This window comes from Electrophorus electricus, chromosome 14 (assembly GCF_041902795.1).
Source record: "Electrophorus electricus isolate QZ-2024a chromosome 14, ASM4190279v1, whole genome shotgun sequence".
Lineage (NCBI taxonomy): Eukaryota > Metazoa > Chordata > Actinopteri > Gymnotiformes > Gymnotidae > Electrophorus > Electrophorus electricus.
The window spans coordinates 23,878,665-23,904,881 of record NC_137510.1 but is presented as its reverse complement, the minus strand read 5'-3'; the positions used below and the strand labels follow the sequence as shown (position 1 = coordinate 23,904,881).

Below are 26,217 nucleotides of genomic sequence, written 5' to 3'. Positions count from 1 at the left end.
GAAATAAGGTTGTATGTGCATATATGTCTGGGAAGGGATTTAAAAAACATCTCCAAAGAATTAGAAATCAGCCATTTCACTGGTCAGAAAATAATTTACAATTGGAGAACATTTAAAACAACCAACATCATGGCCAGGTCAGGCCATCCTAGCAAGTTCAGTCTAAAAGCAGACCACAAGATGTGTAATGAAGTCTCCAACAATTCTCAAATGTCATCATGGAACCTACTGGTGGGTCTTGCCACAGTTGATGTCAAAGTACATGCATCTGCCATCAGAAAGGGGCTGCACAAGTTTGAGTTCATGGAAAATGTGCAAGAAGGCAACCCTTGCTGCCAAAACAAAAAAACAATCATGGCAAGACTAGTGTTTTCAGAGAACACCTAGACAAAGACCAGGACTTCTGGAAAATGTGCTTTGGACAGATAAATCCGAAGTTATATTATTTGGGCAAAGTAAAACCAAAACACAGCATTTGAGCAAAATAACATCATACCAAGCATGGGGTAGAAATGTCATGGTTTGGGGCTGCTTTACTGTAGCAGGTCCTGGCAAGCTCATCATAGATTCCACTGTGAATTCTTTATTGTATCAGAAGATGAAGCAGAGGTGGACCGTGCAACACATCAGTGATCCAAAACATTCCTACAAATCCACCGAGGAAGACCTCAAAAAAAAAGAAATGGAGAGTTCTGGAATGTCTAAGGCCCAGATCTAAATCCTACTGAGATGCTGTGGGATGATTTGAAATGGGTTTTGCTCATGAACGTTTATGAGCACTGCCCTATGTTATCAGAATCAGACGAGGTTTTCAGTGCTCAGTGCTCGTCCCTTGTGGAGCAGATGACTGCCGCTGGGACTGATCGCCCAATGGCCAGGACGATCGCAAAAGGACTGGCAATGAAATGGGGAATCCCAGGAACCAGAAAAGAGAGGGTTTTTTGAACACACGGAAGCATCAGGTCATGGGACTTCACTTGGAGAAAGCTCGCATCTTCTCCCTCCACTTTCGTGCAGTGGACATACACCTGAAGGACCGGATTATTTTTTACCTCTTACCCCGGGGTGTTATCGGCTGTGGATGGAGCTTTTCTTTCCTGTCTACCAAATGGGACTGGTGGGTGAGCTGTGAAATGGTCAAAAGACCGTTGAGACTCCATCTTGATTTACCGTGCTCATTCATTCCCTGTTATGAATGCAAAGTGATTGTGTTGGATGACCTGATGTGTGATATTGTAGGGAATATTTGTATAAGACTACTTGTAGAGTTGTTGTATACACGTGTTGGGGGAAGGGACGTTATTAAATGTCTTACTTTTCAGCGTTAGTTCGTGTATTTGAAAATATTACAGCGCTAGTGTTAGTCGCACCACCCCGTCCTTGTTTGTGCTTGTCAAAGAGTCCGGTGAAAGCGGGGCAAATGTCACAAATTTCCAAATGTTAGTGGACTAGGCCTTGACTGATCACATTCTGCAGTGATATTCTCAGTCCCTCAGTCTTTACAAATCCCCCTAATGCATGTTAAATGTACGTTTCTGACCACAGTTTCCAATATTACTGATGTCCCATAAATCAGATGTCACTTTGGTCACAATTGAAACATTTGCCAAATCACCAGTCTTTCAGATTCAGTCTCTTGTCCCCTGACCCAGTCATGAAAGCTATTTCATTAAGTTCTTTTCTCTTGTTATCTTGGTCCAAAGCCTAAACCAGTTGGGCCTGCTCAGCATTCTTATACATGTCTCTAATTCTTTGAAGCATTGCACCTATTCAGAAGCATCGGCCCTCACGTTTGTCACCTGCTTGCATGTGTCCATACCAGTTTACCAAGTCATCACAGATATTCATGCCATGAGCCCTGGTATTGCACCTGTAGTGAAGGATGAGGGCAGCAACCACACCTGCCTCACACACAGGTCTTGCAGGCAGCAAACGTGTGCCCTGACCACCAGAGCAAGGAGCCACCTCTCAGGCACAGCAGCTAGAGCACCCTTTTTAACTTGCTGAATAATTGTCTCTGTCAGAAAACCAGACTGTATATCTATTTTAACATTTATCCATTACTTGGGGAATGAGTTGCAGATTATTTCAAAAAAAAACAAAACGGGGGCGGGGTGTCAAAATTGGAATGTCACAGGCACTATACAACTTAAAAGTAAAACTCTGTGAATTGATTGCACAATGAGTTGCTATGCCATATCACGAGAATGGTTTGGAATTTTGAAGTTATTTAATTATATTGCAGATGATACTAATCTTGTCTTAATATTTCATAGATTGGGATCCTTTAATCTGTGATTTATTTTGGTATGGAGCAGTTGGTGGTAGTGTGTGTGGGGTGGTAGTGTAAATAGGGAAACCTTCCTCATTTAGAGCTGGTTTCACAGCTCTGATCCTCAAAGCCCAGTGTTCTGCAGTTGTGATTGCCCCCCCAACAAACACACATGAATCAATTAATCACTTTATTAACAACCCCTTCAAATCAGCACATTAAGCTCTACAATATCAAGCATGAAGGCTGGGAAACATTCACATTAGAAGACACTATTTCCAAGAAGACTTATCCCTGATGTAGACTGTAAAAAAAATAATAATTGTAAAGTATTTTTCTTGTTTCCATGCTCTGAACATTATGCCAAAATGTAAACTTTAAGCCAACTGGGCATTACTCACCAACTGTTCTTAAGAAGAAATATCTTCTTATAACCCACTTATACAGTTTTTTTCAAAGATTCACAAATGTTATCTTATATGGAATTTGTTTATAGGAAAGAACAGAATCTATGCTCACTCAAGACCACACTTGCATATTTGAGTGCTGACATGTTTGTGGAAAAATAACTGGTTAATGCATTTCCAATGCATAATGAGTTTCTACATTCTTTCATTAGATTTAAATTAAAATAATATCATATCTATATATCACAATTCTGACTCCCTGCCTCTATTGCAATGCTAGCCACCACTTTACTTGCTCCATTTTAACGTCTGGTCTTATTTTACTTGCCCCATTGTGAAGTCTGGTGTTTCTTTCTTGTCGTTGAAAATGTCCCTGACTTGTCCTGTATAGACCTGAGCCTAGATTCTTCTGGCCCACCTCTCGCTCAGGAACTGATTGTCAGGCATGTGACCTCTTCCTCTGTTTTCTCTGCTGCATAGTACCATGCTTCTTGCCACTGAGGTACCTGTGCCGAGGTTGACATCTGCCTCTGCCTCTCTGGTGGCGGTTGCTTGGGATGTGGCTGATGTGGTGAGTTGTACACAGCTTTACACACAGCCTTGTTCCTTCAATATGATAAGTTAAGGAAAATATGTTGCCCAGATTTATATTGCATATCAGTGGGTCCTATCTTCCCATGGCCCCATGTCCCCAGTTGTACATATGTTCTCTCCCAGGGAATTCTTCCCCAGGGTCTTCACTGAAGATAAATATGTTCTAAATACAATATTTATGTCCTATAACCAGAACCTCAAAACGTTCCTGTATTGCCATCTGTATTCACTTAATATGACATGGGCTACAGTGGGAACTTGTCAAAGGGGCCAGCTGTTCCAACCAAGACACTGGAAACACCTTTACAAAGAATGCCGATATTTAAGATATGTCAAATGGATTATGAGGGGGATGATGATTTATTTTACCAATATATCTGACATAACTTAAAATATACTGGAATTGGACCACCATTCCCATTCCAATATATTTGGCATGACTGTAAAATATAAGAATTTAGATTCTAACAATTATATATGTGTTCTTTTCATAGATTTAATACAGTATACATCACTAAGCTCTTTCAGAAACTAATGGATTGAAACATTAACTCACTGGCTTTTGTCCTTTTTAATTAGAAGAACCAGTTAGTTAGAATTGATGTAACGTCACAGTGTTTGTCACCTAGTACATGGGTGCCTCAGGGCTGCGTCCTGTCTCCATAGCTTTTTTTCTCTTTATACTAAGGATCTGGTATCTCACAATTAATCTGTTAAAATTGTAAAATATGCTGATGGCACCATCATCATAGCTTTGATTACAGATAATGTTGAGACTAGTTATAGCTATTGCCAATCAGTAACATGGTGAGCTAACAATGATATCCATCTCAATACAGCTAAAACAGTAGAGATCATTGTGGATTACAAGAAGAAGCAGAATGTAAAGATTCCAGTGCAGTTCCTGGGGCAGTCAATATTGGTTGTAAATTCTTTTAAAATTTTGGGAACTTAAATCGGTGACTCTTTGAAGTGGAGTATTAACCCTGATCATATTATTAAAGAATTTCAACAAAGGCTGTTCTTCTTAAGACGATTTTAAAAATATAAAGTAAGACGAGATTTACTGACAAAATTTTCCTCATCCATCATTGAGAGTGTCCTCACATCATCCATTACAGTTTGGCATGGAAACATAGACATTTGTACTTGTAACAAATTGCAAGGTATTGTTAGCAAAGCTCCGAAGATGATTGGAAAATGACGATGCTCGGTAGACTCGGTTCACACTCGGCGTACTTTTAATCAGGCAAAAAGAATAATTACAGATCCCTCTCATCCAGCTCCCCATCATTTTGAACTACTTCCTTCTGGGAGATACAGATCCATAAAAATTTGCTTTAAGGAAACAAAAAAATTGCTTTGAGACCAGCTTCTTTCTTACTGCGATAAGGTAATTAAATTCCTAATAATGAGTAGAGTATCATAGCCTGTGCAAAATTTCACCCTTTTTAAGATCATACTTGAGGAAATACTGCATAACTTTATGATTTTTCCCTTTCAAATGTTTCAAATGTTGTATATTATATACCGTACACTGTTACCACATGTGCACTGTACATGCCCTTTTTGGTATGTTATGTGTAATGTTACAACACAGTTGAGATGCATCAAGTTGCACCAAATACAATTACCACTGACATGTCGCATGGCAGTAAAAGAATGAATCAATCAGATTGGACCATCATACTCTTGCCAATATATTTGGCATATATATTGAAATATGTTGGAATTGTACCAGGATCCCGCTCATAATATTATAGGCAAGAGTCCATGAAACATGCTCAGAAGATTGACCAATCATGATAAAAGCCCAGTGAAAACTAATTCAGAACAACTGGAGACTGGATGCATGTTGTAAATTACATCATATATTAGACTTGGGATATCCCTGTGACCAGCACTTTTTTTTTTTTTATGTACTCATGAAAAAATGACATTAAAAGAGGTATTAAAATATCACATTAAAATATTACTATTGCTACACAAATGTAAACTGCTGGAGTGCAAGCTAGGTATAACACAGCATCTCTCATATTGAAACCTCTGTGTATTACCCTGCTTCTAATGGGGCTGTGGAAAGATTCAACAGGCCACGTGCAGTCGGCCATCATACAAGTTGCACCATGGATAGAGACTGTCACGGACTTCCTTCACACCTCCCCTTTTGAGCTTGTGTCTCGTCTCAAAAGAAAAATCAAACTTACCATTTTCCCATCACTGACTGACCTAAAGCCTGATACAGAAGTATGTCCATTCACAAATGAATATTTTGACATGAAGAGGGAAACCTGCTTTGAAAGTCAGGGACAAACTAATGACCTTTTATGTTTGTTATGAAAAAAAAAGACCATTATTTTTTACATAGAAATGGAAATTTACTAAAATAATACAGAGGATAATATTATTTTTATATCTATTAAAGGAGAGAATATTTACAATTGTGGATTTCATCTATATTGCTGTGATTTGCCATTCCTTCTGAGAAGGGCCGAGTAGCCTTAACGCTTCGCCCTACCCTGACACTTCTGTCTCAATGAGAATCAGGAGATCCTACACTTGGACATAAACATGCAAGAAATGAGGAGTAGGACCAAGTGGTAAGGTCAAGGGGTGAAACGGGATTTGGCCTATGACTTTTAGCATGCAAAGTTACCGAGTTTGCTTAACAATTATTTAGAATACTTTGGCAATGTTGAGATATTTCTTTATGCAATACTCTAGGTCAAATGGTACTTCATTGGGAAGTGAGCTGAGATTGTTCTGAAAATTTTGGTATGAATTATATGTGATCATACTATAAGCAAGTACCTTTTAAAGTGAATTAAAGTGAAGTTATTTTTCGTTTCATGGGGGGGGGGGGGGTGGAGAGAATGTGTCCGGTCTTTCTTAACAGTCTATTCCTAGCTACACCACTAGATGTCAGTAAAAAGCTTCAGTGAACAAATTATATGCGTGTGTGACGTATTCATCACAAGCATATTTATGAGATCCGTTCAACTTTACATCTGCCTTAACAAATTAATTTAAGCCTGAGATATCCTCCGACGTTACCAGCTACACTGGGCTCCTTGATAGTCGTTTACTTATGCAATCCCAGCCAATTGTGCTCAACTGCCCCTGTCAGAGATAACAGGGGCAGAAACCCTGAAGGGTAATGTAAAAAGAAATTAATTGATCTCTGGAGTGAAGAAAAAAAAATTCTGTAGTCAAAGTTCTCCAAGATTTTTTTTTCTCCATCAAATTTATTTGTGTTCTAGCTCCCCTATGGAAGTCCTAAAGGGCAATGTAAAAATAAATTAAAAATTAAGTGTTCTCTGGAGTTAAAGTTCGCCTGTATTTTTTTTTCTCCCTACTCTAGCTGCCACTAAGGATAATGTAAAAAATAACTTTTGGCTCCAGAGTTTTACATTACCATTCAGGGCTTCCGTGGGGGAGCTAGAACACATTAAAAAAAAACTCCTAACTTCGTGGTCGAAACGGGTATAGTATGCTAACTCTTAGCCATTAGCTCCTCTGTGAAAATGCTTTTTCACAAATCGCCCTGGAAAAGTAAGTTGCAATCTTTTTTTTCACAGAGGAACTAATAGCTAACAGCATGCACACGCGCGCGCAATCACAATTGTAACCATTTGGGGCAACTAGAATAATATTTTGGGAGAACTTTGACTCCAGAGCACACTTCACTTTTTTTTAACTTTGCCCCCCAGGGCTTTCATATTACACTGTTGGATCAAGCGGTTTCGTTGTCATCTCACTGTTGAATACTGCTTTGAAATGTTCCTTACTTTAATGCTGGAATATCTAGGGATACGTTCTAAAACCATGGTTTCTAGTAAAAATAAGAGGTTTATTTCTTATGCATATTGTTATTCAATGAGCAGACAAAATAGAAGCAAAAATTCACAGAACAACTTCTATAGTGTGCAAATGTAAGCGTGAGAAATATACAAAAAATAACCATTGGCCCGTTTACTTAATTAAAAAAAAATGTTGTATGAACAGGCTCATTACCTGCATATAAAATTATATACTCACCACCCACTTAATTAGAAACACCTAAGCTACTTTTGCTTCTGTACTGACTGGCCACATTCTTGAATTGTCTTATGTTACATGTGCATTTACTTGGTCCAGTTACAGACTGTAGCAAAAGAGTTACCATGCACAATTTGTGAACTATACAGTTCTTCCCTGGACAGCTTCGGCCACATAACTATTGCTGACCAAGTGTTATTTGGGTGGCAAACTATGCTCAAAACAGCAGGGACCATGACATGGTAGTGGATGTTGTATTGGAATGTTTTTTTCAGGCACAGCAGTGTTGCTGGTATTTTCACATGTATCAGAGTCAATGCTGAGTCTCAAACTGACTATGAATAAAAGGTTGTGTGACTAACACAAGTTGTGTCTGCACATAGATGGGCTGTAATATCTAAGCATTATGCAGTGCTTCTATTTAATAAATGTTTTTAGCAAAAAGGGTGGTGCATGTATTTTCAAAAATATGTTTTAACACCCTGCATTTCAGGAGTCCTGTTGTGACTAAATGTACAACTATGTTGTATTTAGTTTTTGTAGTTATATCCTCAAGGATGTAACTCCTAACAAATGTACTTTCTCAACGTGTTTTGATCAAGGTCTCTTCTCTTAGCTGATATTTACAAAATCCCCAATGAAAAACTTGTTTGTAGAAGCAATCTTCGTATCATTCCAACCTGTTCAGCTTCATTTGTGTCACAGCAGACCAGCTCAGTTATGGACGGAGGCTTCTCTCAGGTCTTGTAGAAACCTTTGGCCTGGGGACTAAGTCACAGCAATATTGAGCAAACTGGGTTTTTGTTGTTGTATTATGTTTAAATGTGTATCTGTGGCAGACACAAAACTCACTTCTTGCAACAGCAGAATCTTGCCTTTCGTTGTCTCTTTTTTACATTCTTTCAGAGAGAGAGAGAGAGAATTAGAAATAACAAAAATAGTATGGGAACACAACATTGGGAGTAATATCTGAGTCATCTTACATTAGTCCATGTGAAAGAAAGTCACTTCAGTTTATGTAGGTAGCTTTTTAACATTAGCATGTCTCACAGAGTGATTTAATTTAAGACTATGGAATGAGGTCTTTGTATTCAGCTGGATACAGGGGACATTTGATCAGATGTTGACTGAACAATTGGAGAGCCATCACTTAAATCTTCGCACCTCCTTGTCTGAGAGGGAGAGGTGGGGGAAACCGTAGCACCTTTGCTCTGATTATTTGAAAGGACCGTGGGCTATGCCCTTTTTGGGACAACAGAGAAAGGATCAAGAATTATAATAGGTAGACCTCCCGAGTGGTGCAACGGAAAAGTGTTTGTCCTTTCATTACCAATCCCTGATGATGCCACATACAGCTTTGGTATTCTTTTGGCTCTCTCCCCTGTCAATCACAGCAACAGCGGTCATTCATGGGTGTCTGTGAACTCATCCATCAGAAGGGGGTGGATAGTGCTATCCTCTGAATGTGACATATTGCCCCCTGTTGTTGCATGAGCTGCAGCTTGAAAAGATGTGATTGGCAGCATGTGACAGCCCATGCCCTCCATGGTTGGCTGCTGTTGTGTGACAGGGGAGAATCTACCTGATGAGTGGGAATTATCTATGACTAAAGAAACAAAAGAAATGGACAGCTCTGCGCATTACTGAAACCTGCATATTTATTGAGATTCTACAACCAATAATGAGATCCTGTAATGCCGTGCACCTACATGAATATTAATATTATATTTTAATTAATAAACTTGTGTTAACAGAGCAAAATGAACCTGTCTACGTCTATGAATGATGATGAGGATGAGGACGGGGACCAAGACGAAGATGAAAGCAGCACCACCGACGGCCACAAACAGCCAAGCATCCACAGGAGCTTTCTCTGCAAAATCAGAACACACTGGCGCGTTAGTGACATGTTTACACCTCCTCTTTCAGTAACTCTCTCTCTCTATCTATCTCACTTCTCACCAATTGTCAAAGCCATCACAGCAGACGTAAGAACTGTTTTTTTCTTCCTTAGTTCACATTTCCACTCTCCACTGTCTTGGACGGTCACTGAAGGGAGGGACAGGGAATCAGGATGGATCTTGAGGAAGAGCCGAGATGCAGTTTTTGGGGGTATCCAATTCACTTCTAGACCAGGAGGCAGTGGCTGGCCCAAAGTGCAGGTCAGGTTCACTGTACTACCCTCACTTGTTGAGGAATTTGAGGAGCGTACTAAAGAAAGAGAGTTAATTTAGACAATTTTTAAAAAATCCACAAATTACTTAATTTACACAATTATATCATGTAACTTGCATATTAGCATTATGTGCTGCCAGTATAGTTAAAAATATGTTAAAATCAGAAATCCCTAATGCCATAATATTTGTACTTAAAGCTGTGAGTCTGTGAATCCCTCAGGACTGACCGATTAGCAGCATTAAAGGTGTCTAAAAAGATATACTGATGAATAATGAAACGAGCACAAAATTTAGATTGCCATAAATGTCCTTCCATATCTTTATTAAACAAATGGATAAAATGATCCTCTGTTTTGGATAAGTTGTCTCTGGCTCCAATTTTTATCTGCTGTGCAAATGTGAAGATTATAAAAAATATCTCTTTCAAAGAGACCATGTTCTCAGAAGTGTACATGCTTTTTCTATCAATGACCTTAACTGTAAAGTGCATATTTCGATAAAGATATGGCAGTTTTAAATATATGGCAGTCTGTATTTGTTTAGAGAGTTGGAAAAAGATCAGATCACAGGTCATGCAAAAACTCGGGTAACTAACAGGGTTTACAGAGTTTTTCTTGCAGTTGTAACTGTAACTGAACAGTTCCCCATTACCTTAATGAGTCAGTCCCCTGACTGATCTAACTCACCTTCTAGCACCTCCAGCTGCACCTTCCTGCTCAACGTTCTGCCACCCTTAAACTGCAAGCTGCACGTGTAGGTCCCCCTGTTCTTTACAGACACCTGTGAACTCTTCACTGCCAGGTCACGCTCTTTCAGCACCTTCTCCTGAAGAAAGCCCTTCTCACCATTTGAGTCCCTCCAGGCTGGGGAACTGAGATTTAACGTGAGGAGGGGCCTGAGACTGGAGGAGTTGAGTGGGGTGAAGCTCCAGCTTCCTCCCTGCAAGCCACTGCCATTCAACACTGGCCAGGAAATGTCTGAAGACAAGGAACAAGGCATAGAAGGAGGAGAGGAGTTGACAGCGGTGTAGATGGGGTCTGGTGGAGAGGGGGAGAGATCTGGAGAATGGAGAGACAAGGATGGGTTTTAATAAGTAAATGCATAAGATCAGATCACATTGATAAGGAGTATGTGGACCTCAAGCAGGGCCGTCACCTGGATCTTTACTTGTCAGGGATTCAAAATCGGAATACAGAATTAAAAATGACCAACGGTCTATATATTGCCTCACTTACCTATGATTTTGACGGACGTTGTGGCATTAAACATTTGGTTTTTATGTTCTACTGTACATATCCAGTCTCCACTGTGGTTGTTAGAGATGGAACTCACATTTATTGTGTGTTTATTCTTGCTTGATTTAGTGAAATAATTTGAACCACGGGGCCGAAGCCATTTTACACTGGGGTGAACAGGATTAGGTTCCACTTCGCAGGTCAGAGAGAGTGCGTCACCCACAAGCAGAGACACCATAGTGGGTACTATCACTGGGAAAGAGAAGGGGAAGAGCAGCGTTTTAGCAGCGCTACAGTGGCTTTCCCACAATCCACATTACAGAAAGCATACGTCTTGCGTAGCTTTTAGATGCAGCCCAAGTTCAAAAACTCACATAAGTAAAGAAGCTATTTTAATATGCAACAGTGACCACACAAAGGCCCCAGTAGTGACAAACAACAACATACTCGTATGCTCTGCTGTGATGTTATAGGGCACCAGGAGGCATGTGATGCATTCAGATTTCTGACTGCTCTTCCTTTCTTTACACACACTACCGTGAGTGTTTCTCACTTCCTTGTTGTTATTGTTTTTCTATCACATATCAATTGCTATGTCCGTTACACTCAGTGCTTGGCATTTTCACTTGGTGCTCACCACGGTACAGTTGGTACTTGGTCTCCTTGATGGTTAAGTATTCATGCTGTTGACATCTGAAGAGTCCAAAGTCATTGTCCAAAACGGGTGAAATAAAAAGAGAAAGGTCTGAGGAGAAAGACAGTCTGTCCTGCCAATACTTTTGTGATCCTGAAGATAAAAATAATTGTAATGGTTAGAATATTATCTGTAATAATAATAAGAAGAAGAAGAAGAAGAAGAAGAAGAAGAAGAAGAAGAAGAAGAAGAAGAAGAAACACAGAATGCTTGTTTTACTCAACCTTTTTTGAGAGGAATATGAGGGGTCCTCAGTATCAATGGCTGCTCATCAGTACCAAAGTACCAGTGGACATATAGTTCGGTTTTTGAGCTCCATGCTTTCCTGGGAAGTGTTACAGAGCCTCCCACCTGTGCAAAAATCACCTCCGGTTCTTTGGTAATGTGTGAGAGGGAGAGACATAAAAAGGAATTATCACAAGAAAAAATAAGGCTTTCATTTGCTTCTTTAGCTTGTGCAACAAATATATATGTATATGTATATGTATGTATATGTATGTACTGTAGAGGCATTTAAGTATAATAAGCAAGGTTTCAAAAGAAACAGTCAGGACTCATTTGGTATAAATCCTATGTTCAGTCACAAATCTACAATTCTATGCAGTACCTTTTAGCTGAGTGCATTAAGAACCAAATGTGAAGTTTTGTGTCAAGGTGGAAACATATTAGTCTTCATGTCTTCCTCATATCCTAAACTTGTAATGACTAACATTGATCATTATATGTTCATGTAATGATTAACGTTGATCTATATGTGTTCATGTAATGATTAACGTTGATCATTATATGTTCATGTTATGATTAACGTTGATCTATATATGTTTATATTATGATTACCGTTGATCTATATATGTTCATGTAATGATTAACGTTGATCTATATATGTTCATGTAATGATTAACGTTGATCTATATATGTTCATGTAATGATTAACGTTGATCATTATATGTTCATGTTATGATTAACGTTGATCTATATATGTTTATATTATGATTACCATTTATCTATATATGTTCATGTAATGATTAACGTTGATCTATATATGTTCATGTAATGATTAACATTGATCTATATATGTTCATGTAATGATTAACGTTGATCTATATATGTTCATGTAATGATTAACGTTGATCTATATATGTTCATGATGCACTTATACATATAAGAAGATACATTTTTAGTTAGTACTTTTTTCCCCTCTTCATTTGATCTGCTACCAGAATCTGCCTCACTAACTCACTGATTCATAACAAAAACAGAGATCAGTGTTCTCGTCTTTTGTGGATTTTTTTTTTGTTCTAGTTTACACTTTTTCCAGTGTTAATATAACTGCTGCTGTTTAGTTTTTATTCTTATACATTCTGAAGAAATCCAATGGACAGATGTAAATATTTGTTGTGTACATATACAGTGATAATGCTCTTCCTTAATAGTGGAGTGATTCTGATTCTCATACCTTCTGCTGAGATTGGCAGCACTAGCAGGAGCAGCAATGCCAATGAGAAGAGCATTCTTTCTCCCAACCACAGAGAAAGAATTTGAGGAACAACCTGGGAAGAGACACAAGCAAATCCGTATGGTTACGAGTGCACAGACCATTGATTATTTTACGGAATAAAGTGGCTCCACGGGACATGTGGAGTGAGGCGGAAAGAGGGGGCTTGTGGAGACTCTGATTTTCAATGAGATTTAGGGGAGAAAGCTGGGAGGGAAGAGAGATGAAGAGAGCAAACTGTGGTGGGCCATGGGGAGCAGGCACAGAGAAAGGGGGCGTCAGGGTGGTACATCAAAGAGAGGCAGGAAGAGTGAAAGAAAGTGAGCGGTGCGGCGTTGGGGCGCTGAGATTGTGGCAGGAGTAGACTCTTCTCCCTGTCTTCTCAACCTCCTCACCCCCTCTACCCTCCCACACAACCCTATCTTCCTCCCCTGTTCCACGAAAGACGGATCTCTCCACGCTTGTGAGCAGAGAAGAAAACCACCACACAGCACCGTTAGTGGCAGGCTAAGTAGGGAGTGTGGTATACATGATAGTTATGTGTCTGTAGAGAACTTTTTTATGTGTGTGTGAGATTTGTGCAAATCTCTGTCAGTTTTGTCTGTGTGGGACCTGTCAGTCTGAAATATCCTACTTTGCAAAATTTGTATAAGGTTTGGAGATAAATATCTTATTTTAATAGTGTTATTGTTGTTATTTTTAATAAATCGGATTTTCATGGCCATGAGATGCCCTCTGCAAACTCCAGTTGATGTTATTTTATATGCAGGACATGGTATTGGTTGTTTAGAAATTAAGGCTCTCAGCTATTGAAACAATTGATGTGAAATATGTGCTCAGTGAATAAAAATAGTAATTATGCATGCTTTTTAAATGCTGAGCCTGATGGAAAAAAAACATTCCTCAGCAATAGTATAAGTCTAAGCTTATTTGAATAATTCAAATTCAAAGGTCTTCAAATTCAAAGTTGATGAAATTCAAAAAATGGTGAAGGTTTGTATTTTCTTGGTATCTTTAATGGTCATGTCTGCTAAGCATTCTAGAGTGTGACAAGCATATTTACATTTATATTTATTTACATTCATGTTCAGCAGGGCCAAGTTCATATACTTGAATTTGAATGGCTCGGGGTGTGTTTAAGTGCTCTCGCTTTTCTCATGTTATCCCATGTTTGAAGTCCAATGAAATCACCTTCACTCGCTGTAGCTGGCTTTGAGATCAAGTAATGCACTCTGTGCTACAAACCACAGAGTACATAAATGGTCTCGCAAAATAATAAAGCATCTATATTTCAAGAGAGATTTTCAGTGACGGGTTGTTTTCACTGGGTTAATTCAGTTGACGCTGTTAAAATTATGTAGATTTTAATAATTGTAAATGATTCAAAACCTTGAAGAGATAAAATATGGTACTTTAAGAAGAGTAGTTTAATGTTATGTCAAATTCTAAATGTAATATGCTACCTGGAACATTTTCAGTAACACTATCAAAATACTACTTATTTAAATGACTATATATTATAAATGCTATTATTCATCATTTATCTATACTTTTTCTTTCAGACTTTTGACTTGGCTGCAGTTGAATGTGTGCTTAAAAAGATGGGAAGCTTCTCCATTTACTCAGTTAATATGTCTGCATTGTCAAGCAGCGCAGAAAACAACTTAGCTTTCTCTTCCGAACTTGTTGAGGCTGTGACCAGTAGTTCAAATATATGGGATAGTGGGCTTCGTATGCATAAGTATAGCTTTCAGAGTGTCTTTTGACATGCCTACTGTGTGATTAGGGGAAGAGAACATTGTTTAAAGAGAACATTGTTTAAAATATTCTGATTGTAAACATGCAATAGATTCTGTTCATTTCAGAAAAGAACAGCAGCTAATCAGGTGTTAACTGAGTTCTTTTATACAACAAAGGCAGAGAAACAAAAACATGAAGAATAAAGAAGCTGCAGAGAAGAAAGGATAGATGCAGAGATAGAGAGAGCAGAGGCTGCACCTGAGGAGTTAACCCAGAAAGACAGATGATCAGGGCTGTGGTCAGAGTGGAGGTTAAACAGCAAACTCAGATGCAGGAGGAAAAACGGGAAAATTTGACTGAGGGTGTATATGTACATTTCTAAGTTACTTTGCCCTCAAAAAATTTAAACATACACTGACATGATTCTTAGACATGATACTTACCAGGCAGGCAATAACAGTTTTTTATGTGAATATTTGAGTAATTGAACATTAATATTCCACACTTGCACTGTTTCAAAGCCCAATTCAGTTCATCACATTAACCTGCTTATAGTCACAAGATTGAAGATATAAAGTGAAATAAGACTAAAAAAAAACAAATGAATAAAAATAGTATTTTATGCTTAATCAGGTTCAAATAATTTAGTGGTGTATACAAATTATTAGAATGACCTACTAAAATAATGTCATTTTATTGTCATTGTTTGCTACATAGTCATTATGCTGAAGGACACACATCTTTTCCACTAAAAATAAATTTATGGTTAAACGATCAAGTTTTCTTAAGATTATTTCATGTTTACGATCCAGTGCAGACCAGATTGCGAGTTATCAGAATCAGCTACATGGATACATGTCCATTCCTTTCTGCCAGAGTGATCTTACTGAGGCAATTTGTAGAAGTTATAGGGCAGTTGTATCTATCTTGTCAATAAACTCAATAAACCTAAAAATGTAACTGTAATGTGCTTCACGTTGAACTTACAAACTCTCTTAACAACTCCGTCACCAAATTCATAATTCATGCATATGCAAAACAAGCTAATATAAAGTTCATTATACATATGATGTGGTACTATTGTAAATGTAATACATATTTCTACTATAAAACAAATATATATGTATAATTCCATTATACACTTAAGCTATAAAAAAGACTGTACCAGTGATTGGATACTCAGTGCTTGATTGTCGGAAGGTTGTTGCTTCTCTTCAAACGACCTCTCTGGATATGTCGTCTTGCAGGCTGAAAGTTCTGTTGTAAAGTCAATTGACCCCTCCCTTGCAGCTCATTGGCCTAATAACGAAAAGGAAATGTGAAGTTATTGGTTAAGACGATCAGGAATGAATAATATCCGATCTTTCCTTTTTGATTGATTGAAGAAACAGAATGATGGTGATGATTAATGATGACCATGCATATAAATTACAGATCATTCTCCCATAAATGAGATTGTCAATGCATATAATAATTTACTTATGTTTTTTTGATTAGGTTGGTGTCCATAACAATTAAAACAATTAGACCATCAGGTCAGTGCTGGGTTTTAATAAAATAATGTACGCACAGTAATGTCACTGGTAATCCCTGGCAACATCTAAAGCTCAACTGCATGCAAATAACTTAAATTGCAACAATAAGAATGAGCACATTTTTAGTATCTGTGTCTTCGTGGCTGTGGCTTATAATTTTCTTTTTGGTATTTTTTTTAAATTTATGCAGTAGCTATTTTTCTTTACCAACCATCACAGTTTGATTCTTTACACACGGAACTGTAACCGTCGGTATAGTGTATAGCACATAATAACTACTTAATTGCCCTCCGACTGTTCTCATTGTAATATAAAACTGTAGGAATTTGTGTTTGATGAAAATGATACAGATATGGCATTTCAAATCCGTCATATCTTATTGTTAGTAGTTGGGCTTTTTTTGTTGTTCTGGAAGCATCAATTACCTGTCATAATTTTGTTCATTTCCATAACCATTCATGGTGTTAAAGGTGCATAAATGGGGCAATAAAGCACGTTTAATTCTGTGTCCCTGCGTATCTTTGTAACGCACTGTAATTTCGATCACATTTAAAATAAAACCCTGAATCTGAGCTTTCATTCCTTTAAATAAACAAATGCATAAGTGCAAATTAATCAAATACTTGAAAGAATTTCAAGCAATGTCAAATACAAAGCTACATGTGGTCATGTATTAAAATTTGTCTGAATATTTTTTGTTTCTATATGTTTGTACATTTGTATTTGTTACATCAAATGTACATTTGATTCTTCTCATGTTTGTACAAGTCATGTCAAACCTGTATAATATCAATGAATTTTTAAGCACAATGAAACTACTGTCAAACTTTGTTCTCAAATGCACTTTCAGGAATAAGAAACAGAAAGTTCTGCATCAGGAATTTTTGCTTTAATTATTTCCTTACTCTTGATTATGAGACTATTGGCCAGTATAATAGTGCATGGACATACCACATACTGCAGTTATCACTGCCATCAAGAGTTTAAGAAAATAATGATGTAACTGTTTGGGAGCCAAAACTCTTGGCAAATAGAGAATAAATAAATAAGGTTGTGACTAGCATAGGCACCCACATCTGTTTTCACACTGGTTATATCCTTGAAATAATTCTATTATTTCATTACACTTGCCTGCTTCATAGTATTTGTCTGCTTCTCCATTTTAGACTTTGTCACAAAATATGATTTTAAAATGTGCATTCCTAAAATTTCAAATCAGGTTGTTACCCATATGTAATATGAACTATGATAGTGTAATCTGAAATAATCAGAAGATTGAATAATATTACTGGGGAAAAACTGTTTGGAACGAATTTAAATGGCTAGGCTGCTGCAGCAGGTCTTGGTAGATGAATGTGAAATGTCTGGCCTTTAACTCGCAACATTTGCATGAATGCTTTAAATATTTTGAAGCTATTCTAGCTTCAAGACTAACATCATAATTTAGAAAATATATAGCTTTTAAAACGAAAAAATAAATAGCTCACTTCCAGTACAGTCAAGCGTTGTTCTCAAATCCACTTTCAAGAATAATGAACAGAAAGTTCAGGAAATAAGGAACAGAAAGATCTGACAGAGGAAAACTTTGCTATTTTAGTTTTTATTTTCAAGTTCCAAATAAAACTTGTCTTTCCCAGCATGAGAATAATAAGGCAAAGGTTTACTTATTTTTAATGTACATTATGCTATTTATGACTTCTGGTGTCCAAAAATCAAATTACATGATATTAGTATTGCAAATGTCTTTTTTTTTCTTCTATGGAATTTAGCTCATGCTTTTATCCAAAGTAACTTACAATTATGACTGAGTACAACTTGAAGTTAAGGGTTTTGCTCAGGGGCCTAACAATAGCAGCTTGGCAGTTGCAGGACTTGAACCACTTACAAGTCAAGTGGCTTAACCACTGAACTATATTTCTTAGAATTATATTGTGTTTAGCAAATGTAATAATCTCTTGTTGTTCATTATAATTACATTGTGTCTGCTAAACACAATGTAATTATAACGAACAACAAGAGATCATTTGGTCCACATTTTTGATCAAATGTGTCACTATAGTCACCCAGCACTACAAGTGCTAGCCTGGGCAACTTGTGCATAGATACGCAGGAATACAGACAGGTGGATAGAGTGAGAGAAATGCAGGCAACATTAGAGGAGCAATGTGCTTCTGTAGGACATAGATGGTTTGCTCAGGGGAACCACATGAAGGTCAAAACAAACATGTCTCCTGTCTCACATCTGTCTCTGAGGTTTCACTCTTCACTCTTCTCTGAGGTTTCACTCTTCATTCTCTCTTCCTGCCTCGCGCAGTTCATCTTCGAGAGGGTGAAGTCTTCCTCACACTTTTCACACCTACTTCAGCACTCATATGTAAACTATTGAAATGCTGCGTATAATAAAATATAGATTGAGTCTAAAAGGTTTCCAGCCAGAAAACAATTTCTTGGGGGAACTGCGGAATGAACGTCTGATTCATCATTGTGGGATGTGTCACAGGGGTTGTTTTGAGAGGAGAGACCCATTTGTGAGGGATCCCTCATTAGTCACGTAGACTGAGAGGGCGTACAGAGAGAAAACACAACCATTACTGAAACAGTGAAAGATGCAGAGGAAGGGATGAGGGAGTAGGTAACGATTTTTTGAGACTTTTTTTAAAAGCTTTTTTTGATCTTTTTTTCATTTAGTCATCTCCCAGAAGAGAGATATAAAAATTAAGTGGAACAATTGCATATGTTTAAGTAAAACACTAATTTTAATAATAATACTTGCTATGTCAGTCATTTTGTTTAGAACTCCAGGTAAATTCTCTGAATACTAAAATTAGCTCAACAGGCACATGTGAGAGAGAACAGTCATCACCCACTCTTTACCACCTATCTCCTTCATGTGACCCTAGCTTGTTTTAGCAATGACTGTTTAGCCAGTAGTCTGCCTCAGTAAGGGGATCCCTCATACATGGGTGGTTTTTTTTTTTTGTGAGAAACTCCCACAATTTACTTATTCAGTCCCTGCATATGACTGAACTAGCCTAGAAAATACCTCTAAATGCCCTAACAGACAGCCACAGATTGAGCAAAAATGTTCTTAAGACACAAGCATTTACAGACAGTTACAGACAGACACAAGCATTACAGACAGCATTTACAGTTCTTTGGCAGAAACTATTCTTAGTGCAAATTCTAGTGAAGTGCTCCTTGTGTTTTTATCTATGATATTTGTGGTTCTTCAATTTTAACTCAGTTCCACTCAGTGATGTAAATCCTGTAGGCTTAAAACGTAAATACCGTGAAATGTCAATGGAAATAAGCAATCTCAGCTATGTGACATTAGTTTCCATGATTGTGTAAGTGTGTATCTTCCATTACAAATCTCTTTCAATTATAAAAAGACTATATAGTTACAGCACTGCTTTCAATATGAACCTGATAGTGTTAAGGCTACTGTATTATGTCTAAGGTAAGGATTATTATGTAAGATACACTCTCATGAAAGAAACAAAAAACTGTATACACATCCCAGAAAGCTTTAAACCAGTGAGAGATCAAGACAAAAGCAGAAGAACAAAAGACAAGTAGAACACAGTGTTCATCTCCCACAGCTTTTGAATTGTTTGAATCACTGTGTCTATTAAACCGGTTTAAACTTTTTATGTAATGCTGGGGATCATTTGCCTCAGTTCTTAGCAGCCTTGTAAGTCAGATGCATTAAAACAAACAATATTTAGGACCCAGTGGCTAAATACCTGAACATAAATTTAGCCCAAGCAATGCGTGATGTTTGCAAATTATTGATGTAATGTCACTGGTTATGTTCTGTAGTTTAGAGAGATCTTTCTTGGAATCTGATATTATTTGATATTATCCACAAGAAGATCCATTACACATTAGAATGCAGCTTGGTTAAAGCACTGAAGTAGCCCAAATCCCCCCCCCCCCCCCCAATCACTCCATATCACAGTTGTCCTCAACGCCTTAACTACACACTGTACATTGCTTTTCCCCTGTTTTAGCCATGATTCACCTCAGTTTAGTTATCAAATTATTTGTGCTGTTCTCAGGCCTGTAAGAACTTTGCAAAGAGATTCTCTCTGATTTCTCTCTGAGCATTCCAAGAATAGCCCTAACACTTTGCTTCGGCGATTCTAGTTTCTTAGTTGCACCGGCAATCACAAAGGTATCCATCTTACTTGGAGTTGTATACCATTTGGCCGGAGAGTAGTGAAACTGCAAATACTACACACATTGCAGATAGCTCAACAGAATTGACAATGGGCTGCTGAGGAATAGCTTCTTTACACTAGACCGAAGGCATTAGCTTGACTTTCAAGACTTCAAAGTTATAAGCAGCTGTCAGTTTTTAGCATGCAACAGAACTCCTGATGGGCATACAGTCATCAGGAGCAATTAAATAAGTGCTTTTGAAGCAGGAGATAAATGTATTCAAGGTGCAAGATAGACCATTGCTGTACCTCAGTAAGCAGTTGAGTCTGATTCCATCCAGTCATTCTCCATATAATTATCTTAAAATTTTAAATTTTATACTATTTCTTCCCAGTTTAGTCATTGCCAATTTGCATTCTTATAACTCGTTCCCCATTACAGCAAAACCAATCTGGAAGGATGAAAATTGTACACATGCTCTTCTACGATGCAGGGAAACCTCACACATGCGGTTCTCCGATGAATCTAAAGCTCAGCAGAATGCAAACAGTTCAAGTCTTTCAGTTTATCAGAATACCTTACAGGATTACAGAAAGGTCAAAGAAACTAAAGTATCTGATTCTCCACCAAACTCTTCTAATTTGTCTTCTGGACCAATTGGAAACAATATTAGACATGTGTACCCTTGCAGCTGTGACCATTCTATCAAAATCTCTCCAATAATCAGCAAGTCATGAAGCACCAAAACCCCCAAAATCAGATGAAATCAGAATTCATCACTCCAGCTGCAGAAAACACTAATCTCACGAGGGAGTGCCTAATTGATAATGATATTATTGGGTAGAAAGAACATAGATGCTAATTTCACCTGTGCCAAAAGGTGCATGAATGATCTTAATGAGTTCAGTAATGACCTTTTCACAGATGAAACAAAAATGTTACTTTCTTATAGAATGAAAAATGGGAGCACCAAGACCATATTTTATCTACAAAAAAAAATACTGCATTTAACAGTTAGAATTTCACATCTTAAAATCAAGCAGGATTAATTGTTGGGCCTCGATAACATAAACTGTACTAAGCATCATATAAAAGCGTACAAGTAAAATAATCCATAACGGTTTGAGAATATCCTAGTCAAAATTGAGTGCTGCTGTGATCTATATTATATTATATCATATTTTACCTTACAATCAAGAATTTGGGCACAGTAATCCACAAATGTTTTACGTTCAAAGTATTTCTTCAGAGACAAATAGATCAGAAATCATTTGTGAGGTTGTGGGACAAAAATCAAGCACAGTAAAGGCTTCGGCTGAAGAAACTCCAGCTAGTGAATGATGCTTGTGACCATGCTTGCGTCTTTCTCCCTTCAGCTCGATGATGGAAGCTTTCAGACCTGCTGTGGCCTGTTAATCTATGAGCACCGAGGCTTTGTGCTATAGGCCCACTAACCGCACAAGTCTGACTTTATCTTATTGCTTTCCATTCCAGCTCTTATCTTCGCATGTAAGTGGCCTTTTCTGAAAGTCAGGAAAAAAATACATGAAGGTGTAGGTACACACCTAAATAAAATGTGTGGTGTGTGTGTGGGATACTGCTGGAGTGAAAGGGAAAGAAATGTGTCTATGACACACTTTGTGAAAGAGGGAATCCTAGTCTCACTATGAAAATTGTTTGTATATGTGTGCAGAACAGGTAAGGAAATGTCAGTTACAAAACTGATGATAATGTTTCGCTCCTGCTGTGCTTTTCAATTATGCTTGAGTACTATAGTAAATGAATGAAGGTTCAACTTGTTACACATATGTAACCACATCACTGTTACACTAATTACACCATTTAGTTTACAAAAAGCAAAAGAAAATTACAAACAATTACACATGCTTATATTATACTTTCTAGTTATTGCAGTATAAATTAATGTATGCTCTTGGTTTCTCTAAGTAAGTCACACATCAGTCACCAATCAGCCAACCATCCACCAATTGTCATCCACATTCACTCATACGATTGCAATCACCTGATTATTAATCATTCCTTTCACCTGTCTCTCATTTTCTCCTGATGTTCTTACGTCCCAAAGGTGTATCCTTCCAGTGCTTCACATTCGTGCTTGTGGACCATTTGATAAGCCTACTTCCTGACAGATGGACTACTCTTGTACTGTGCTTTGTGACAACATCTGTTGTAAACAGCGCTATAGAAATAAATTTGATTTTTTAAAATTTTTCTTGGCAACACATCACTACGCTCTTTGATCAACTTTGTTTTTTGCACTATTTTCATTAAACTTCTGTTCCATTTTTAGCACTCACATCTTGCTCTGTGATTGTCAAAATGTCACAATGCACAGTTGCTGTGACTTATTAATATATATCTCTACTCGCTATAATATACTTGAGGTCTTTATATCTCCTAAATACACCTATAAAAAATACACAGAGTATGTTAGGCCATTATAAACGTGCTTACATGCTGTTGCTGTGCCTTTTGGCAGACATTGCAGATATTTTGTTGGTTTCTCACTGAACTATATATAAATCGATTATAAATATAGGTAGAAACTTGCATAGTTAGTTTTAAAATTATACTACTGTAGGCCAATGTGCTGCACACTTTATACTCTGTAATTTACATAAAGATCCTTCGGTATTACTCTAATTGCCTGTTAAGTATAGGCTATAATGCGTATTTGGGATTCTAACCATCAGCATCAATCATAACACTTTTTAAAAATAAGCCGACATGTAAAAGGACATTTACTGTTTAAACCCCATGTAAAAACATTCAGATACATTCACGTCTAGTTTTTGGCTGCGGTGAGTTAAGCAAACAACACATGCATGCATATTAGTACATTTTTCATACTTTTTTTTTTCATGTGCCCCACATTAAAGGAAGCAACATTTAACTTTTTAGGCTAGAATTTCCTAAGAGCTATGCCACTTCAATAGCTTGGGCTTTAGTCCAGAATTTGAAACAATAAAAAGTAATAAGAGGCTTATCATCTTTCTCCTTTAGGTCAATGGCATCATGGTCTTGCTTTCAGTATCAAGGCTACCAATTCAGTACTCTAAACTTCCTGACTATGGTATATACACACAAATGTGCAAAACCTCTGGGCAAAATAGCACCATCTTTCCTCAACTATTTGCAAAACAAGGACACTCTGGACTCCATAGTCTCAGCATAGTGAGTTATACTATATGTACAGCGTACACAGTTTATTTTGCATTTAAATTTACTCATAAACAATATTTGTTTAAGGGAATAATGTCACTTGACTTGCAATTTAAATGTACCATAGATATTAGCTAGACATTTGGTTGATTAATTGAAAACCAGATTTAGACAATGTGTTTAAAAAAATGACTTATTTTCAATAATGTCATCCTATTTCAAATGACGTGTGAGTTGCCCCAGAAATCTTTTAGTCAATTCAACTGCATTTCATACTTAACAATCAATACTCAACATCAAAACACTGGCAACCGATGGACTAAGGAGGGTCTAGGCGGAATTTAGCCAAGTCTTAGTTTTATGGTGCTGAGAGGTTTCTATACATCTGAACAATGTAATTCAACAGTGAAAGTCCTACAAAGAAGTAGATATCTTAAACTGCGTGATGGGAGTGTTGTTTGTAGGTGAACATTGCTACACTGCCTTCAACGAAACATATTAAAGGACATGTATTACATTTATGTAATTATTCCGTAATACATTAAATATTCAGAATTTTTGTAATTACATATTTTGTTTTAGTAAATATTCTATTACTTAGCATTACCTAATAATTAACACAAAGATATGTACATGATTACTAACACTAAGATCATTAGATTAGTAGCACTAAGATTACATGATTACAGACACCATGTACATTTTATGTTTTTACAACATAAAAGACCCCTATTTCACAAAAGTCACTAATAAAGTAGAAAGAGTAGATTCATAAAAACTGTAATTCCGTGGTCATCATAATCAAGTTGAAGAATAGATGGTTTGGTTGATTATTGAACCATGAAATGCCAAATCACATCCCAGCTTCCCTCGTGTGGAACATACTGAAGAAACTTAATTGAGATGGCGATATTAACAGGTATTAAAATTGGTTCAGTGTAATCTGTGGATAAACAGATGTTATTATTCTCTACATGTCTCTTACAGTTATCACTACACTGTAAGTTGTATGTATGTATGTGTGTGTGTGTGTGTGTGTGTGTGTGTGTGTGTGTGTGTGTGTGTGTGTGTATATATAACTGTATGCAAATAATATTTTCATTTTATTGAAATTAACAATGAATTGACTTGATCCAGTGGGATCCTCCTAAAATGTAGAGGACCTAAAGTGATTTTCATTATAAAATACAACTGTCAATTTATAGATTTTCATTATAGAATACCATTGTCAACTCATAGATTTCTGTCACGACTAATACATATACACATATTACATTCCAGGACTGAATCAGAGTGGATTATTAATGTATACAAGAATCCTTTTCTCAGCAGAATGGTGCCTGTTTATATTCTACTGACCATTTTGAGGCCTGCATGCTATACAAAATGATGATGTTGTATGACATATCTTAAAATAAATACTACCTAGACATAATTACATGTATTTGTAATACCCCTTGAATAACTGAGCATTATTGTTTTTATTTTCTTATTCTGAATAAAGCCCTTTATATTTGCCACTAGAACCGAACACAAGATTCTATATATGCTATCATGTATCTATTTGTGTAGTAATACAGGCAGCATCACTACACCTCAAATACAACAGCAACTCATAATAGTAACTTTAAAAAGTCAAAAAGATGCAATCCAGGCTCTGAGTCTAACTGACAGAGATCTCTTCCTTTATCACCAATTGTTTTGGATTAGCAGCAAAACAAAAGCATGAAAATTAATTAAAACTTTGATCCAAAACCAAGTGGATATAAATTGTGATGAGGAACATTGTCCAATATAAAGTGGTACTCACTGTGCTAAGGAGACAGGGTGATACCTTCTGTAGAGATTCAGTGACCTACGCTCACATTAACATCCTCTAACTCACACTGCAGCTCACACAGGAAACAGTCACTCCTTTCCCTCGCTACCTCTCTACTGTATGGGTCTATGCTTATTTTACCTTATTTTACACTTTTCTATCAAAGTCTCCACCCCCACAGACCACCCTAGCACTTTAACCCCTTACACTTTAAAGACCTGCTATTGGGTCCAGACTCTTATTTCTCACTCCTGCATATCTCTCATATTAGTTTTAGCGCAGTTACTAAATAACCCTTATTTGTTAAAAAAAAAAAAAAAAGCAAAAAGCATGCTTTATTAGTAATAGTTAAACAAGCCTGTAGTTTTTAGAGGTTAACCTTACTCTCTTAGACAGCACTCTTTGTAGAACATGTCAGCTTCTCTATCCTCCATACAGTGTTTTTCTCTCACTGTAAGCCATTATCACACTCAGGTCACCTTCAGTATGCTCAGCTATATGCCCAGTGTAACTGCAGTTCACAAAATACACACAATAAAATAGATACTAAATTCTACACACATAAACCCCCACCCAGAATCATGACACTATTATATAGAGATAAGACAAGCATGCTCATGCATTCACATGTTATGTGTACTACATTACACTGTGTATTACACTGCCTAGCCAAAAAAAAAGGTCACCACCTGGATTTAACTAAGTATATAGGTAAGAGCCTCCCATTGGATAATTACTGCATGGTGATTATGTTTCAGCTGGCAAGTTATTTAACCCTAACTGATGCAGTGAGTAGCTTATAATTTGTTAAACAACCATGTTGAAAGACGTTAGATGTTAATCTGTTTCAGAAGGGTCAAATTA

At 37.1% G+C, this 26,217-nt stretch overlaps 1 protein-coding gene across 1 annotated transcript; it reads right to left on the bottom strand.

Annotated features, from left to right (window-relative positions):
• Positions 1-4,496: 4,496 nt before the first annotated feature.
• cd4-1 (CD4-1 molecule) lies at positions 4,497-25,455 on the bottom strand. The gene is made up of 11 exons (XM_026999144.3): positions 25,345-25,455; positions 15,818-15,951; positions 12,874-12,967; positions 11,642-11,791; positions 11,361-11,510; positions 10,724-10,975; positions 10,175-10,546; positions 9,274-9,522; positions 9,078-9,184; positions 8,164-8,210; positions 4,497-8,079 (listed from the first exon to the last, which is right to left on the bottom strand). Exons 3-11 carry the CDS (start codon positions 12,926-12,928, stop codon positions 8,049-8,051), a joined length of 1,413 nt encoding a protein of 470 aa, XP_026854945.2. The 5' UTR covers positions 12,929-12,967; positions 15,818-15,951; positions 25,345-25,455; the 3' UTR covers positions 4,497-8,048.
• Between the last annotated feature and the right edge of the window lie 762 nt (positions 25,456-26,217).

Excerpts from the sequence above, each read along its gene's own strand:
- cd4-1 (XM_026999144.3), bottom strand. The coding sequence starts at position 12,928 with ATGCTCTTCTCATTGGCATTGCTGCTCCTGCTAGTGCTGCCAATCTCA. Across the intron at positions 11,511-11,641 it reads TCATATTCCTCTCAAAAAAG|GATCACAAAAGTATTGGCAG; the intron begins GTTGAGTAAAAC and ends TTTTATCTTCAG. Across the intron at positions 8,211-9,077 it reads TCATTCATAGACGTAGACAG|AATGTAAAAAAGAGACAACG; the intron begins GTTCATTTTGCT and ends TCTCTCTGAAAG.